Genomic DNA, 18,069 nt, shown 5'->3' on the forward strand with positions numbered 1-18,069 from the left:
TCCGTGGGTTGTCGATTTGATGCTGTTCAGGGTATCGATGTTAAATTAAGATAAATAGCACGTTTGGTATTAGTATGGAATTTCTTTGAGCGAAAAACAGCCTATTTTCAGTCGTTTTATGAAGTCTTTCATCGGTACTGGTTTGTATTGTGACAGCTCGTTACTCAAATACTCACGCAGCAGCAGTATATGGTGCACTTGACAATCATCGGACTGGGGCAGTGCTACTGGAAACATTGCAACGACAGCAATTTGTAGTCATATTGTAAAGCTTCGTATTTGTTTATTACTAAACAATTTGTTGACAAGTTGTTTGATTTTAGGTTCCAGCATAATTTTTTTGTTTTGACAATATGCAATATGAAGCATTGACCCCAACAACACTGCTGATACTGACATGCTCAAACTCATCAGGATCACTGATGCTACTTGCAAAGTCACGAGGCTAATTCTCAAAGCCAGTTAGGAGCAGGGCTTCGGAGCCTGAGCCGGAGCCCCGGAGCCGTGCATTTTCGCCGGAGCCGGAGCTCTACACAAAATTTAGCCGGAGCTGGAGCCCGTTATTTGAGGAGTAGCTACGGCTCCGACATATTTCATAAGATGCTATTATATATACAACAACCACATCTGCTGATTTATCATAATTGAACACCAGGCGTGAATTTTAATGCTATGCACACTTGCACAGCAATGGCACGGAGTAAATTGCGTTCTAGTGCAACTATGATGTTGTCGACAATTGACAAGTATTCAGTATGAAGTCACAAGCCGGCACGGCAGTACCTATATGTATTTGTTGCTACATCGGATGTTACTGACGGCTGACGGACTCTAGATTAGCCTACTATAGATAACTAACCTATTAGTAGATTAGTAATATATATAGACCAGGAATGGCCAACCTTTTCTGCCAAAGGGGCACATGCAATTGACGAACGAGTGCGCGGTTCACTAGCCACGCCAAGCTGGTAAAATTTTCCAAGTTTATAAATAAACTAGGTGAGTATTGCGGGTCTATTGTATACCACCCGCTAGGCTCAGTTTGCAAGGACACGACTATTCGGCGTCTGGACACATCGATATCGAAGGTCTCCGATAATATGCGACACTCATTTTGTGCCTACATTTCACCGTCGACGATTTTTATGCGAGCTCAAACGCGAAAAGACTTTCTTCCGTAATTGCGAATAGACTCAATCGGGAAATTAGGCGTTTTTTTCATTTTCAGTAGGAGGTAGGCTACCAAGCAAGAAATCGTGTGACAATTAAACACGCGAAGCGTGAAGAAAAATTTCGCTACTATTTTAGTTTCTTGTAATGTACGACGATTTACTGAAAATGTGACTGGACCCTTGATCTGCCAATGCGTCGGAACTGATATTTTAGTCATCAACAAGTGTCGCAGCCAGAATTGTAATTTTTGGTTGGCATTGCAAGTTCACAATCTGAGCAATTCATTATCCATAATATAATAGGACATTACCTCGCGGGCCATGCAAAACCCTCTCGCGGGCCACATTTGCGGCCCACCCCTGATATAGACAGGACCATTCGATAATTTCAGAGCCGGAGCTGGAGCCGGAGCAGTGGTTATAATGCGGCTCCGGAGCTGGAGCCGGAGCTAATGTATGATAAAAGAGAGCTCCGGAGCTGGAGCAGTTGAGCGCGCAGTTTAAATTTACGGCTGCTCCAAAGCCCTGGTTAGGAGCCTATAATTTGAGTGCTTGAATAAATCTACCAAGGACCTCTGCTAGTATAAATTACTACATGTCTCTAAAATCTCTTATGTAAGATTCAGCGGATCATTTATAGCCTTTGCTATTTCCATTACCTCTCAATTCACTGGCAATCCTGTCTACGTCGGCAAAACTGAACTCTGGTAGACCCGTCAACAACTCAGAAAATACAAGCTCCATACATTGCTGTGTAAATAGTTACTGTTACTATAGTGACATTAGAAGACAAAGTCAGCAGCAGTTCAGTTAAAGCAATAATACAGTCACACGCTAAGACTTCTCAAACAGCTATAATGAAGAAGTAGGGTCTGGATTTCGCTAGCAATGACATGAAATCAGGCATTAGTAGTGTTACAATAACCAACAAATCACAACGCATGCATTCGCAGTAGCGAGTCGCCATAAAGGAAAAACAACTGCAAAATTTCTGCACACAATGTTAGCCTTATGGAGGCAAAATTACAACCGCCATCCCTCCATAGGGGGCGCTAAAGCGGTGAGAATCGTCCATTTTGACATTTTTTGACCTAACGCTGCTATTTTGACCTAATTTTGACTTTTTTTCGGCATGTCAAAAAAGAATCGCCATACTAATGACATCATCAACTGTACTACTAGACTTCCGTTTGCATAAAAGCATCCTATTTTCTAAAAATTACGATACACTGCGACTCAAATGTATAGGACTGCCAACGATTTTGATGTTCGAATTTTTGAGTCACTGCCGATCACTGCACGGTATATTTGACATTCCCAACGCTGCCATGTCCAACTGTAACAGCACTCCCCTCTAACGAGTCCAGGATCATACCCTGATTGCTGCAACAAACAGCATGTTCATAATGCCAAATTTAGTCTACTCGATACTCTGCAGCTGATCAGGAGCGAACGTCAGTTATTGCTATAAAACATATTCAAAATACAGAAAGAATTTCATTGTTGTCATTGACAAAAGTCTTTCGCTAGTTTTATCTTGGTTAAAACACTTACAGACGTTTGATCTTGGTCGAAAATTTTCGACTGGATCAATTTAGCATTATCAGCATACTGTTTGCTGCGATATTGAAGTTCTGTACGGTGCTTCTAAAAGCCTATCCTTGCTGTGCATCTTATAAGCTGTATATCGTTCCAATGACAAACGACGCGTGTGCTTTCCAGGACCTCTAAGCGGCCAATCCACGGACCAATCGGACGACTCCAACTCGTCACGTAATTCGCTTGATCAAAACGGGGACCGTTCCAGCAATCAGCAAAGGAGCAACACAACGATGCACGTGTGTTGGCACAGGAATACAAGCGTTAGCTCAGATGACTATTTCGTTTCGCTACAGGTACGCCGCATACTGATAAGTAGAGCGATTTATTTTTGACTTTGAAAAAAAAGTTGAAATTTTGTCAAAATTGTAGCGTTAGGTCAAAAAATGTCAATTTTTCACAAGGTCAGAATTTCTTTGCAACCTGCATTTCGTTTGTATCGTAGATTTTGCACTGTCGGTGAACTTATTATTTGACATTTTTACTGCTTGCAGCCTACTTTATGGGCCTACCGTTGTAGGCTAGGCGTCCCATTGTCTGCTCATTGTAAAGCATAAACATTCAAATGAAACAAACAATATCCTAACTGAAGCAAGACTGCGTGGGCATGGCATGGTTCTTATATAAAGAAGCGCATGATGAAAAATGGTTATGTAGACACCATTGAAAGAATGAAGCAACACGGTGTGTCTGCACCAGTGTACGCACAACTTGAGTGTTGTCAGCCAACAACGGCTGCTGTTGAATGTTCTTTCTTCATTCTTGGCAAGCTACTTAGTTAGGACAGATACTTTCCACCCGAGAATGTGGGAAAGTATCATTCGTAATACCATAATACGTGATGTAACTACTGGAATTCTTTATAGGGCCAGATTTTGGTAAAATGAAGTTTTTTCATGTAAGAATTTTGTCAGTTTTTGAGTCAAAAAAGTTTTTTCAGGCCAAACTACTTCGCAAGGACAGACAGTTCCAACCAGAAATGTAAATAAGTGGTACAATTCTAGCCTTATGTGGAAAACACCTCATTTGCATACGTTAGGTCGAAATTTGTTTTTTTAAGGTCAAAAAAATGTCAAAATGTCGATGTTTTGGTCAAAATCTTCCTTTTTTCAGGTTAAAAAAAATCGCCCTACTGATAAGTCAATCCGAAACCTTGACCTTACCTGATTTGCGGCCGCAGTCACGGCGCATTGTCACAAGTCAATCGTACTTTTGGAGTTTTGACCCGAGTCATTTTCGATTCACCGCCGAGTCAGCTCCGAGTTCAAGTAGAGTAGAGGGTAGAGTCTGGGTCACAGTGTTGTGACTCGAGTTCGAGTCCAAGTCAATTTTTTACAACTCTGCTTGTGTGATAAAAATGGCTCGAATTCATAATACGGTAATTAGCCACACTGTGCATGACCCGAACCAAGTTATATAGGACGGCCAAGACAAACATTTCATTGTAAGTTCGAAAAATAGTCAAGTCACCACATTATTGGTATTTCGTCTATCAGTCCTTGATACTCGAAAAATAGAGCCAGAAACTGTTCGGACAGAAGACAGTTACTTATTATGAATGCGAGCCATTCTGTATGACTCGAGCAAAGTTGCAAAAGTAGGTTGAACTGGATTGAATTCAAAACTGAACAGTGACTTGAGTCACAACACTATGTTTCGGACTTGACTTGGTGGTGAGCTGAAAAGGACTCGACCTCGAGACAGAGGTATAAAATTGAGATCGACTTGTGACTCGGAACCTTGTGATCGGGAAGACGCTTCATGCGATTCCGAAAGTGGTTCCCAGCCTTTTTCGACCCATCGCCCCCTTTTCAAGCTCAACACCGATCATCGCCCCCCAAATGTTTTGTGCCGAAAATTGGGCATACAAACTATAATCACCTGCGGGTTGACTAAAAAAAAAAAGGTCAGCTGTTCTGACGCGTCATCGCCCCCTTTGCTATTGTCGCCCCCTTTGTCCATTTTCGCCCCCCTAGACCGCCAAATCGCCCACGTTGGGAACCACTGACCTACATCAATATACATACAATCCCTTCCCTCCTTGATTATAGTGAAAGATGTCAAGAAAAAATCGCCCTGCTGTTGTGAATTGTCCGCTACACAGTCTGGAGCACCTATGTAATTTTAAAAGATTCGTTTCTATTTCAGAACCAGCTTTGCGGGTATCTTTTGAGGAAATTCAAGAATTCCAATGGATGGCAAAAGCTGTGGGTGGTGTTCACGAATTTTTGCCTTTTCTTTTATAAATCTCATCAGGTCAGTGTTTAAACTGTTCTGTTTTTCTGGTGTTCTTGAAGCGGAGACGCTTGTCTTTTGTAAAGCTAGTTATAGCGCTGCAACGGAAGACTGAATGATTGGCATACTGCTGCGCATAGTACAGTGGTTCTAATACTTTTTAGACAGCGACCCAAATCTGACTTTTAGTGGTATCTCGCGACCCAAGCAACACACACCAAAATGAATGCATTTGGGTGCCGACCAATTATATCAATAACGAATGGTTTGGCCATCCAACGACGGTCAATTATCGCCACCGAACTTTTTGGCACCGCACTTTGCCCAGCCGTATGTTGGCCCAACGCCATATATTCATGTGTCCAAGCGTGGACGGGTTTTGGCCTCATAAACCGGCAACCGCTCGTTGTACAACTCTACACTAAAGCGTCCCAGGTCTCCGATGGTGGTTTCCAGAGAAACCAATGTTGAAAAAAATCTTATCATGAAATCAAACCAATTTGTTTAATACAAAGGTCGGCACATTTTCATGATCAAGTCATGTTGTGGTGGCGACTTCTCCGCGTGTCTCGCTTATTGGCCGTGGTACCAAACTCAGTGACCTCTGATATGCTCAAACCAACTACAGTAAATCGCGCGAAAAGCGAAGATATTTTTGTTGTTGCAATGACCTCAAATAATATTACATACATATTAAAAGACCGCTCTGGTCCGCCCTTCGCGACCTATGTTTGGGTCGCGACCCATACTTCAAGAACCACTGGAATAGTAGATCGTTCCATGAGCGAGGTTGCTACTTCTTTGTCTTGGTTTTCGTGGCTGTTTCTCAGAAAAGGTTTTCGATTCTATAAAGATGCCCGTCTTATTCTAAAGTTTTCAAACAGTCTGTAATTATTTACAGTGTAAAAGTATCGAATGTTAACATGGAATTGCAATGACCGATCTTTTTCGCTTCGCTGATGCGCGTCGTGGATGTAGGATATCTGGCAATCCAATAGCTGGTGGTCACAGCGCAGAATTTAATGATCCTGTTGTTGATCGAAAGCTGCCATCGCACTGATTCCAAAAATATGATTTCTAATTTGGTCAGGGCGCTGGAACCGCCCCGAGTTCACCCTCAAAGTCTGAAATACCAACGTTGTTCGAACAATTGCATCGCCGCAATAGGTCATTGTTATGGTTATTGTGTTGCGACGATGTGATTGTCCTCAAGGCAGATTTCAGATGTCGAGGGTCATTTTGGGTGAGGTTCCAGTGGCCTGGTCGGATTTTAATTTTGGAATCAGGGCGATGATAGCTTTCCTACAATATCAGTTTCGATAAATTGTGCGCTCCGCACGCCAGCTATACGATTGCCAGAAATCCTACATTCGCAGTCGCGATACGGTCCGGATTCCAGCCTCAGCAAAGCAGAACGGAACTAAAAAATCTGTCGTTGCCATTCCATGTTAACATTCGGTAGTAAAAGCCTGTAGAAGAAATAAAACGATGCTTCGATTATGAAATACTAAGCTTTCACACGATCGTCAGACTAGGAAGTTGGGTCTCAGACTAGGAAGTTGGGTCTAACTTGACAAACTGAGATTTTATTCCAATTTAAGGAGGCAGGGACAGGCCACTACAGATTCCTTCAAATTCACGGCGTCAAGTAATCACCTATTAAAATTGGCCTCGATCAAGGATTTTCAATCATGTTTAAAAAAATTGGCGACTAATTTTAGCAAGAAACCAGTATCGGTGTTAAATCCAATGTTACTTTTCACGAAATTACACGTTTAATTAAGGTAACAAATCGCCAGGGTCATGAAAGACTTACGGGCAATTTTGTGGGGTTGCAATTCAACGGATTTGATAGCCCCCTTCTCTACGGTGCTATGACGATGATGTGGTATTCAAATTATAGCCTTGCATGTCGTAGTGAGGTGATCATGTATCAGTTAATCATTGCTTTCCTAATCATTACTATCCAATTACCCTTTTATTTAAAGTGTTACTGTTACTGACCATGGCACAATGTGTGCTGAGATTTCATTTCGTAAAAGCGCATGAAATTACAGTCTGGTTTACGCTGGCACGAGAGGTATCGTCGGTTACAGGCCGTTGACTGACCAGGATTCTTTACTTTTCGCAGGATGAATTTCCGCTCGCCAGTTTGCCTCTTCTGGGCTATTCCGCGACGGCGCCTTCTCCCAACGACGGCATTCAGAAAGACTTTGTTTTCAAACTTCAATTCAAGACTCACGTTTACTTCTTCCGAGCCGAGAGCGAATACACCTACTCGAGGTATGTTTTGTTGGCCTCCTTCTATGCGGGCGTCAGATAGAGAGAGAGAGAGAGAGATACGATATTCTTTCTCGCCTGCACCATCGAGATGCTTTGGCGACGGAGTTGCGATACGGCCCCATGAGGTCATCTAGTCTGCGCCCCCGTTTTTTTTTCTCCTCCATGCTATCCGTGATTGCTGAGCGCCTAGCAGGATAGCTGCGGATACCATTTTTCGAGTCTTTGGTATGACCCGGCCGGGGATCGAACCCACGACCTACCGCTCGAGAAGCCGGACGCATAACCATTACACTATCTCGCTCGGTAGGCTATGCGTCTTTTTGTGCACAGCCCTACCCGCGAGTCATATCATGACTCTTTTCATGATATGATGTGGCTCTCCGATCAATTTTTTAACATCACGTCAGTTTTGACACAGATAATATGGTGCTAATGATCCTATGTCGTGAATTTCGATTTCGCGCTATCATGATTTCACGAATCTTCCATTATGACGTGACGCAACTTCAAAATTTGCACACTATAGTTTCACATCTACTAGTTGGAATTGACCCAGATTTGATGTGCACCGATTTTTTAGCAAACCTAGCCAATCTTCATCATATAGCCGCAAAAATTTTAATTTTTTTTCAACAAACCCAGTGTGCAAGTATGGCTTTTATTTTCAGTTTTATTGCGAAGTTGAATTGGCGATCTTTGTAACATTTATGCGAAAGCGATTCAGTGACTTCTGGTCATACAATTAAACATTCTCTAGGCACCCTCCCTGCAATGTAATGTATTCTACTTAACTATTTCTAATAGTGGCTCCCGAACAATGTTCCCTCAATAATTTTTCACGAGCCTGTGCGCACTCACCAACTCACTGCGCGGTCCATTGGACAAAAGTGCGTAACGACTAAAAAAAAGGTTATCACTTCAGATTTTTTGTGCGCAGCTTAGATTTTTACTACGCAGAGACTGCGTCAGCACTGCGCAATTGTGCACGCACGCAGCTTAGTGGAAACATTGTTCCCAACCTTTTTCGACTCGTTGTCTCCTTATCAAACTCGACGCAAATTTTCGCTCCCCCCCCTCAATATTTACTGATCCGAAAAAGAGGGCATTAAGGGGCAATTTTATACAATAAACTCTGACCGCTAGTGAATGACTTCATGACATCATCACTTCGGAAAGCTCCATCTTAACTTATAATAGGGAGAGTTTACATTTTTTTAGTCAACTTCCGAGGCAGATCCGGGATGAATAGTTAAATATAGTCGATTTAACATTTTTGCCCCCTATCACCCCGGTACGTACGGTTTCGACCTTTGTTATTCACGACCCCCAAGTTTATCGATATTGCTCATTGGAGGGCGATACTGCCCAACCACTGATTTAGATTCTACTGTTAGCTCCATGCTATGATTAATTTAGTCCAATGGTAGCAGCTGTCAGACATGCAGGACAATACTACTTGTTGCAATTATTGGCAGAGGCTCACGACCAGGAAAATATCTGGCAGTTCTTTTCCGTATGTTCAATCATACGTTGAGATGTGTCAACCCATAATGTTTTGACACTCCCGCAAAGTCATTCCAATCGTATTTCTTCAGGTGGATGGAGGTAATCCGTAGTGCCACCGGCAACGCCAAAAGAGTTCGTCTCTTCAGTCGCATGGAGAGCTGCAAATGATTCGCGTGTATCGATATTGAATCAAGTATTCCAGTTTAGCCGTTGGCCGGTTCTTGTTTTTACGCTTTAGGACTGGCTTCATGTTATTTAAATGGCGACGTGTCCGACTTGGTTTTACCGTATTACCCCGTAACTTCGACAAATACCTGACAGACTAAATCGACGTGTTACGGAAGAAGCAAATCGCATTGATCATCTGACAGTTTTGAATGCTGAAAATTAATTTTGTGGCTATATTTAAATCTATTCAATTGTAACGATTAAATCAGGTTTCAGCGATGCCAACTTTAAAAAGTGTTCAAATCACAAATACTCGCATGATATAATATTCCCCCGAAACTGAAGAATTCTCTGTTATTGCACGAGCTGTATTAAGGAATCATTGTATCTGAATGTTATGATGAAATTTGTATGATTATCGAATTCAGCTCGACGTCGACGGCGATCTTGCCTGGTGTAATGCCGGAACTCGACGAATTCTGTTTTGTGACCTCGTATTTTCCTGACTTTAATTTATTTCTACTCTGAAAAAGCGTGTTTTCATCGACTTTTCAACGCCGTGCCACGTGAAGGCAATTGTTATTAAAACCAACTAAATGAAGTTTCTCATAAGGTATTAATGATTCGATTCAATGATGATTGATGATGCATGCACATTAGGGCTCTTCAAAATTTACTTTTTTTCTCAAAACGTACTGGCTACTTGATGAAATTGTTAGGTTACCTCATTTAAGCCTACACACAAAATTTGGTTCAATTCCAGCCAGTAACCGCTTTGCTACAGGAGATGAAAGTTTCTATTTATTATATAAAAATAAATAATAAAATATTGGAAAATTTTCCGTTCACCCCATAAAAGTGTTAGGATGTCGATAGAAACGATGCTCACCATATTTGGTTCAATTCCAACCAGTGGAAGCGGAGTTATTGCCGTCGAAAAATTTGGATTTGAATAAAATAGTATTTACGGTGAGCACAACTATAATAAATGAACAAAGAATCGGTCACCGTAAATACTATTTTATTCAAATCCAAATTTTTCGACTGCAATAACTCTGCTTCCACTTGTTGGAATTGAACCAAATTTGGTGAGCATCGTTTCTATAGACAGCCTAACACTTTCATGGGGTGAACGGAAAATTTTTATATAATATAAACTTTCTTCTCATGTAGCAAAGCGGTTACTGGCTGAAATTGAACCAAAATTTGTGTGTAGGCTTGAATTAGGTAACCTAACAATTTTATCAAGTTGCCAGTACAATTTGAGAAAAAAAGTCATTTTTGAAGAGCCCTAATGCACATAAGACACAAATTTGACAAAAAGCAATGCCATTAAACAAATTGTAATCGCAACTTTTGATTGTTAACACCCTTTCTAAAATACATGTAATACTCGGAAAATAGGAACGAGTATTCATTGAAAAGGTTTACCAGCAGTGCCGCAGTGTATTCTGTCTTGGCGGTAACTTTTACTCTACTTGAAATCTAACCGCTTTTTACCGGTTTGCCCGATGATATCTTGAAAATTTTAATCATGATCTAAATTTCCTGTTATCACCACCATGATGAAATCAAGATGATGTGTATTTTTTTAATCGTGAATGACGGTATTACGATTTTTCTGCTCGCCAACTTTGCACCTGCAGCTGTTAATTTTTGCGTGCCTCAATTCTTGAACGCCTGCGTTTGAGTCGTGCGTTTTCGATTTCATTGTCGGCTGTAGCTTTTGGTAAAGTCTCTTGTCTCTTCTTTTACGTGGGATTTCTGCAATTTCTTTGCTTACATGGTTCATGACTGAAACTTTGTGTCCTGTCAATTTTGCCTTTTATGTTGCACATGCACATGCAAGTATGATCGGTCGTTTGCTGTCATTGCTAATGTATAAGGTCCCACATCGGCATCGAGACAGGCCGGATTATGCACCAAACATGCACGAAATTTGGTGTCAAATTATTCGACACGCATTAATTTGAAGAAAAAAAACAATGAAATCTACAGTTTTAATGGCTTTTATAAGATTCCTCGCTCACAAGAATTCTGCTCATGTGTAAACTGAGTGTGTCCTACGCGCGAGTTGTTGCAGTAGTTTTTTGTTTTCGTTACGATGGGCATTTTGTCCCGATGCTATTCATTCATGTTATTTCATTAGGGTCTGATGCTGTTCGGATCTATGCTGCGCCAGTTTTGACATGCTGTAATGCGAACCGACTGATCTGTGGACATCCCGCGTGGTACAATCTAATTCTTTTCTTTCCGCGGAGTGATTTTTGTCAAGCATGGTTGTCATATACGACTTTGTGGCATGTAATTCTACTAACCGTGAAGCGACGTATTAATCGGTGACAAATTCTACACGCTGCGCTACTCGGCCGATGTAAGCGGACCTTGTATGCTCTTTTATTGCGTTTCCTGTCTACGCTGGGAGTGATTTTACGATGTATATGTCAAGTGTTACTGTAGTGTGTTATGCTACTAATCGATTTGTTTCCAAAATGAGACCTTATGATATTGCAAAGTTTGTCTTCGTGGATTGCTGGCTATTGGGTGTGTGAGCAATGGCGAAGGTGCAGAAGGTCACAGTTACACTCATATAACCTACGACTAGTATGTCCCTTTTTCGAAAAACTTAATTCTACAGGAAATAATCATTGGCATCTGAACAAGTCACACACAATGCGATGTAATGAACAGACAGGAGGAACGACACGCAGTTGCGATCCTTCATATCTCACGTCCACCTCGGACTAGCGCGCCCGATGTTACAGTTCTTTTCGATGTTGATCTTTTTGAAGCTACGGCACTTTCTACGAATTCTTTCCATTCCTTGTGAGTCATGCTTTCTTCCGTCGGGTCTTTTTCTTGGCTTTTTCGTCGCCGTAAGAACGGCAACGGTTGTGAAGAGGAGCCCAGATAAACCTCCGACGGGAATCCAACCGCCTCCGCCAGATTGGTAGGCGCTTATCGTCACCACTACGCTATGTAAAGAACTAGGTTCAGTCGATCTTTTACTACGAAAAACGACTCAGGATTTCGGCAGATCGCCTCTGCTGAATTATAATAGAGGAACAAAGCACCTTCCATCATCGATTGATCAGCAACTAGCTAAATCTCATGCGCATCTAATAACAGTGACGTGCGGTCCAATGAGGCAGTGCCTCACCTGTCGTCTGGATGAGTAAGTGAAAATTGTGAAACCCCTCCATGAGTCGATGATTATATTGATGTTACACATCGATGTTCATAAATAACTAAATTGGAACATTTTTTTCACCTAACATCATCAATTTGCAGCATTATTATTCAAAAATACAGCGCGAAAGGAGAGGTGAGGCACGGGCGGGTCGTGCCTCACCTGCAACAATGCAATTCATCATAAATAGCTCGGAATTCTTAATAACTGGAATCAATGAAATGCTATAGTCACACTGATTCCGAAAATCAAAATATTAACAGTGTCAGAGCACCAGAACCCCCAAAAATCGCCAAGGAAGGTGACCTTCGCCTTTATTACAGAAAATGCCATCGTAGAGAAACAATGGCTAGGTGAGGCACAAACGAATCTGCATCATGCACTATTCGCTAACAATTGGACAATCGAAACCGAGTGAAACGCGCTACCGATTTCGGAATCCAACAGTCTTGTAGGAATTATATAAGATTGAAGCGACGGCCAATGCGTAATGCCAATACATTCCAGCCAATACATTCCCTTACTTATTACGTAGCTGTTATGTATTTTGCACCCATAGCTACGTTAAATTGTGGTATGTGATAGCTATTTGCATAGGCTGCATTGTCGTTGTTTGTGTCCTTTATGCTGTGTTCGACTGCAATCTCTTTAACCGGTAATTGTGGTATGTGATTGTGATAGCCATACTTACAAAGCCTGCGTTGTTGTTTGTGGTAGTGGTGCCAGTGGTGCCACTCCTAAACACTAGATCTAGTGTATTTTGACTTGACCTAGTGCATTTTTTTCGAAATTCAGCAAATCTAGTGTTTTTTTGCCGAATAAAATTTGTAACTGAGGATGCTTTTTCTTGTTCTACGAATAATTTATACCGGAAGGCCTACTTGAAAAGATAGTAATTATTATTTGTCTAAACATGCCCATTTGGCACAATAGCTACCGGTCCACTATAGAATGTGAAATTGCAACGGCTACCAATGTGCAAAGAAAATGCTCTCTATACCCGCTGCTGTTGTCATTCACACTTCAAGTCTCTTTACGTGCGTGTTGTTCTTTTGTATGAGTGGGGGGGGTGCCTCACCAGCCGCGAACCTCACCGCACGTCACTGTCTAATAACATAATTAAAAATGGCGTTCTATCGAAAAATAGGATCTTTGAGGATGTAGAGACACCGTAAAAGCAAGGACCCACTGAGGCATGATGAGAAATGATTTCAATCGGAACGACACCAAAATCAGGACATTCTCAAACGCCGCCATGTCGCGGGGAATCTCATCTATAACTGTAAATCTTTGGTGTTCTTTTCGAAAATGTTTTTATCTCCTATCGATGATGATGCTCTATAGCAGTGATTCCTAACCTTTTTCGACTCATCGCCCCCTTTTCAAACTCCACACCGATCATCGCCCCCCCCCCAAATATTGGGAACCGAAAATGGGCATACAGACTGAATTCACGGGCGAGTTGACTAAGAAAAAAGGTCAACTTTTCGGCTCGACCTCGAAATTACACTTTTCCTGCTACATTTTGGTGAGTTGACTAACAAAGAAGGTGATTTCTCCGACTTGATTCCAAAAGGACCGTAACAGCACTTCTTCAGCCCCCCTCCATAGGGCGATAAAGCAAACTTCCGCACCCCTCAGACCAAACTCCCCCGATACCTCTTTAGCGCTACTTCTCAGCACAATTTGTTGGACTCCTTTGTTAGTAGGCCTAATTCGCGCGAAGCGCGAAAAATTTCTATCATTCATGATTGAATCGGTCAATATGATCGGGAATTGCATATATATTGCTGTCAATTTTTTATCCTCTCTCTGCTCATGTATTCAGATTTATCGGTAAAGCTGGAGTGAGGTGTCTTGGAAACTGTAGGGCCCGTAAATAATAATGGAACATATTCGGGCGGACCCGTGCGTATAATGACTTCGTTACGTAATGACATTTCGTGGCCTGTCTGCTATGTCAAAAGATATTCAAATCGCCCATACGTACTAAACTAAAAGACGCACACGATTTCAAATTGGTATTTCTGCACTGGCAATTATTTTTTCTCTGCTAGATGGCATTTTTGTAGGGTTCTGATTGCCATTTGGCGCCAGCCATTTAGGCGCCTATGGACAATTAAATATCTATATGTATATCGTATATATATTGAAGTCGGTCAACATAAAGGCAGTCCTTTTCCGCCAAGGTTTTCTCGTTCTGGCACACTTCTCGGAGTCGCATGTTACATGACCTGAAACTTCATATGTCTTGGTGCGTCATGGGGTGATAATGGCTGACGCCGAGATGCCCATTTCTATAACTCATTCGTATTATTTCCTTGACGAAGGGTATCCAATAAGCAAGAAATACCGGACCACGAAATGACGCGCAGCGCGAAAATTTTTTGAAAAAGTTGCCTAAATTTCCAAAATAATACTCTATAATAAATGTTAATTCACGAAAAAATTGTTGGTCCCCTTCGAGCTCGGGCCCCCCATCCCAAATGGGGGTTTGGGTGTGGCAGTTACGGCAATGGACGCCAATATAGCCATTTGGACGCGCCATCGCCCCCCTATCGCCCCGTTCGTCCGTTTTCGCCCCCCTATCGCCCCCTTGGCTATTTTCGCCCCCCTGGACCGACAAATCGCCCACGTTGGGAACCACTGCTCTATAGTCTTTGTGAACACTGGCGCATCCCTTTCAGTTGATAGACTAGGGTTACCATCAGGGCTTCGGAGCAGCCGTAAATTTAAACTGCCCCGGTTCCGGAGCTCTCTTCTATCATACATTAGCTCCGGCTACAGCTCCGGAGCCGCATTATTACCACTGCTCTGGCTCCAGCTCCAGCTCCGGCTCTGAAATTATCGAATGGGCCTATCTATATCAGGGGTGGCCAACCCGCGGGCCAAATTTGGCCCGCGAGGTAATTTCCTATTATATTATCGAAAATGAATTGCTCAGATTGTGAACTTGCAATGCCAACCAAAAATTACAATTCTGGCTGCGACACTTGGGATGTTGATGACTAAAATATCAGTTCCGACGCATTGGCAGATCCAGGGTCCAGTCACATTTTCAGTAAATCGTCGTACATTACAATAAACTAAAATAGTAGCGAAATTTTTCTTCACGCTTCGCGTGTTTAATTGTCACATGATTTCTTGCTTGGTAGCCTACCCCCTACTGACAATGAAAAAAAAAACGCCCAATTTACCCGATTGAGTCTAACTGTATTCGTAATTACGGGAGAAAGTCTTTTCGCGTTTGCGCTCGCATAAAGATCGTCGACGGTGAAATGTAGGCACAACATTATCGTCGCATATGATCGGAGACCTTCGATATCGATGTGACCAGACGCCGAATATAGTCGTGTCCTTGCAAACTGAGCCTAGCGGGCGGTATACAATAGACCCGCAATACTCAAGTAATAATATTATTGACCTAGTTTATTTATAAACTTAGAAAATTTTACCCGCTTGGCGCGGCTAGTGAACCGCACACTCGTTCGTCAATTGCATGTGCCCCTTTAGCCGAAAAGTTTGGCCATTCCTGGTCTGTATAGATTACTAATCTACCTATTATGTTTGTTATCTATAGTAATCCAGAGTCTGTCATCCGTCAGTAACATCCGATGTAGCAACGAAGACATATAGGTGGTAGGTGCCGCCGTGCCGGCCTGTGACGTCATACTGAATACTTGTCAATTGTCGACAACATCATAGATGCACTAGAGCGCACTTTACTCTATGCCATTGCCGTGCACTGCATTAAAATTCAGGCCTGCGGTTCAATTATGATAAATCAGCAGATGTGGTTGTTGCATGTATATATAATGTCATCTTATGAAATAGGTCGGAGCCGGAGCGCTACTCCTCTAATAACGGGCTCCAGCTCCGGCTCCGGTTCCGGCTGAATTTTATGTAGATCTCCGCCTCCGGCTCCAGCTCCGGTGAAAATGCACGGCTCCGGGGCTCCGGATCCGGGCTCCGGCTCCGGCTCCACAGCCCTGGTTACCATACGTCCTCTGAGGAATTGTCTTCTTTTTTAAATTTTTTAAAAGTGTCCTCTAAGGACGCCTTTGTCCTCTTTTTTTTTTGAAAATTTAGATTAAATGTACGTGAAAATTGGACCGAGATATAGGAAATCAGCGCTCGAATAATGGTCCGGCGGCTTTTTCGGGACTTGAACCGGAAAAATGACCTTTTCTCAGTCAACCAACCTTAAGCTCGGGAAAAATGTACAATTTTTTTGGACTTTACTCCAGTATTGCAGGTAGGAAAATTTTGAGAAAGTGTCCTCTTTTCAGATTTCCAAAATATGGTAATCAGAACAGAGGTCTCAACACGACCTAAAAGCGATATAATTATTCCGGGGTACGTGAAGTAAAAAACGATACCGTCCCAGTGTCCCTGAGTCAGAAGACATGGTGAGCCCAGCAAAATTGCCCACGCCACTGTTGTGGTGTCCGGGGACGGGCGTGGTACGTGCGATAGTCGTAAAATTTTGCCTCCGACGTGAGAACATAGTAACCCGTAAAGAACGTTTCTACTTAAGAAATCAGTACTGATATGCTCATTGCTCATATCAAGTATCATGGTCTTTGGCGAATAAGCCAAAACAGTCATTTCTAACCGAGGTGGGCATGCTCAATAACTTCATGATATCGGGTTCAATTATACGCATTACGGACTTATCAGACTCTTCGAGGCCACATTTTGCTTGAACTCCTCTTTGGCGAAATTAGATATAGCTGTGCGGAATGATTTCTGCTCGTTTTCAGTTCATTTTTTGTAGGCTCGCGGCTCACGAAAACAGAGCCAGGGCGAGGAAGGAAGATGTTTATTCGCTTAGAATGATAGGCTACCCCACATTCAGTATTTGGCAGCAAGAATGCAGTGTAAATACTTTTCAAAAACCATGTAGCCTAGTCTGAGCCTACGGCCGATTTACACCCGATAATATCCGTCGTATACGATATGGAATAGTTTGAACCCTCCAAATAGTCGGCTAAACAGCTTTAGTACGTAGATATAGAGATCATTGGTACGTAATAAATTGTTTTGATGACGATACTGACCGCCGACGGTAAAATACTGGATGACGCTGGGGTCCTGGTTAATAATATTATTGGTCTGTATATAACAGGGGGTGGAAGCCTATTTCGTCAAAAAAGCTATATTTACCTTATTTTTTTCAATTGTCAATGTCAATTGACTATGACGTCACAATTGAATATTCATGACGTCATGGCTTAAAAAACTGTTTTAAACAAGGGCCTATTCTTTGAAACATGTTTGTTTTAAATCGAATATTGTTTAAAATGCTACCCTAATTGTAGGATGCATCTTTGAGCTGATAATGGAAGTATTTATTTATTTTTCTCATTGATATTATTATTTATAGAGCCGACAGGACATTATGATTTAGGGTTATCATTAAAGCGTATTTTACCTAAAAACGGAAGCTTTTGACCAAAAAAATCAAAATTTTGACTTTTTTGCCTAAAAAAAACTTACTATTACTTATCTTCATTTCTGGTTGGATCTGTCTGCCCTTAGTTTGGCCTGAAAAAAAAAGTTTTTGACCTGAAAACTGACAAATTTTGACATGAAAAAACTAGTATTTAACGAAATCTGACCCTATGAAGAAATTCAGTAGAAATAATTAACCTTTGTTGCAGTACGACAACGAAAGATGCTTTCCTACATTTTCGGGTGTCTGCCCTGACTTATAAGTACCCTACCTTGCGAAGAATGGAGAAAGAACGTTCAACAGCAACAGTTCAACAGTTGCTGGCTGGCAACACTCAACTTGTGCGTATGCTACACTGCTGGTGACACACCGCGTGTTGCTTCATTCTGAAAATGGTGTCTACATCACCATTTTCATCATGCGCTTCTTGATATATGAACCATGCAATGCCTTAAGCAGTC

General features: G+C 41.9%; 1 protein-coding gene across 1 annotated transcript in view; it reads left to right on the forward strand.

Annotated features, from left to right (window-relative positions):
* Positions 1-11,478, forward strand: part of LOC145454539 (FERM, ARHGEF and pleckstrin domain-containing protein 1-like) — a 41,883-nt gene extending 30,405 nt beyond the window's left edge. The window contains exons 19-22 of the mRNA XM_080332518.1: positions 2,895-3,067; positions 4,920-5,027; positions 7,138-7,289; positions 8,885-11,478. Coding sequence (XP_080188644.1) covers positions 2,895-3,067; positions 4,920-5,027; positions 7,138-7,289; positions 8,885-8,963 — 512 coding nt within the window. The 3' untranslated portion in view covers positions 8,964-11,478. The remainder of the gene's footprint in view (positions 1-2,894; positions 3,068-4,919; positions 5,028-7,137; positions 7,290-8,884) is intronic.
* Positions 11,479-18,069: the final 6,591 nt, after the last annotated feature.

This window comes from Botryllus schlosseri, chromosome 13 (assembly GCF_051294905.1).
Source record: "Botryllus schlosseri isolate E-star chromosome 13, Bs_hap1, whole genome shotgun sequence".
Classification (NCBI taxonomy): Eukaryota; Metazoa; Chordata; class Ascidiacea; order Stolidobranchia; family Styelidae; genus Botryllus; species Botryllus schlosseri.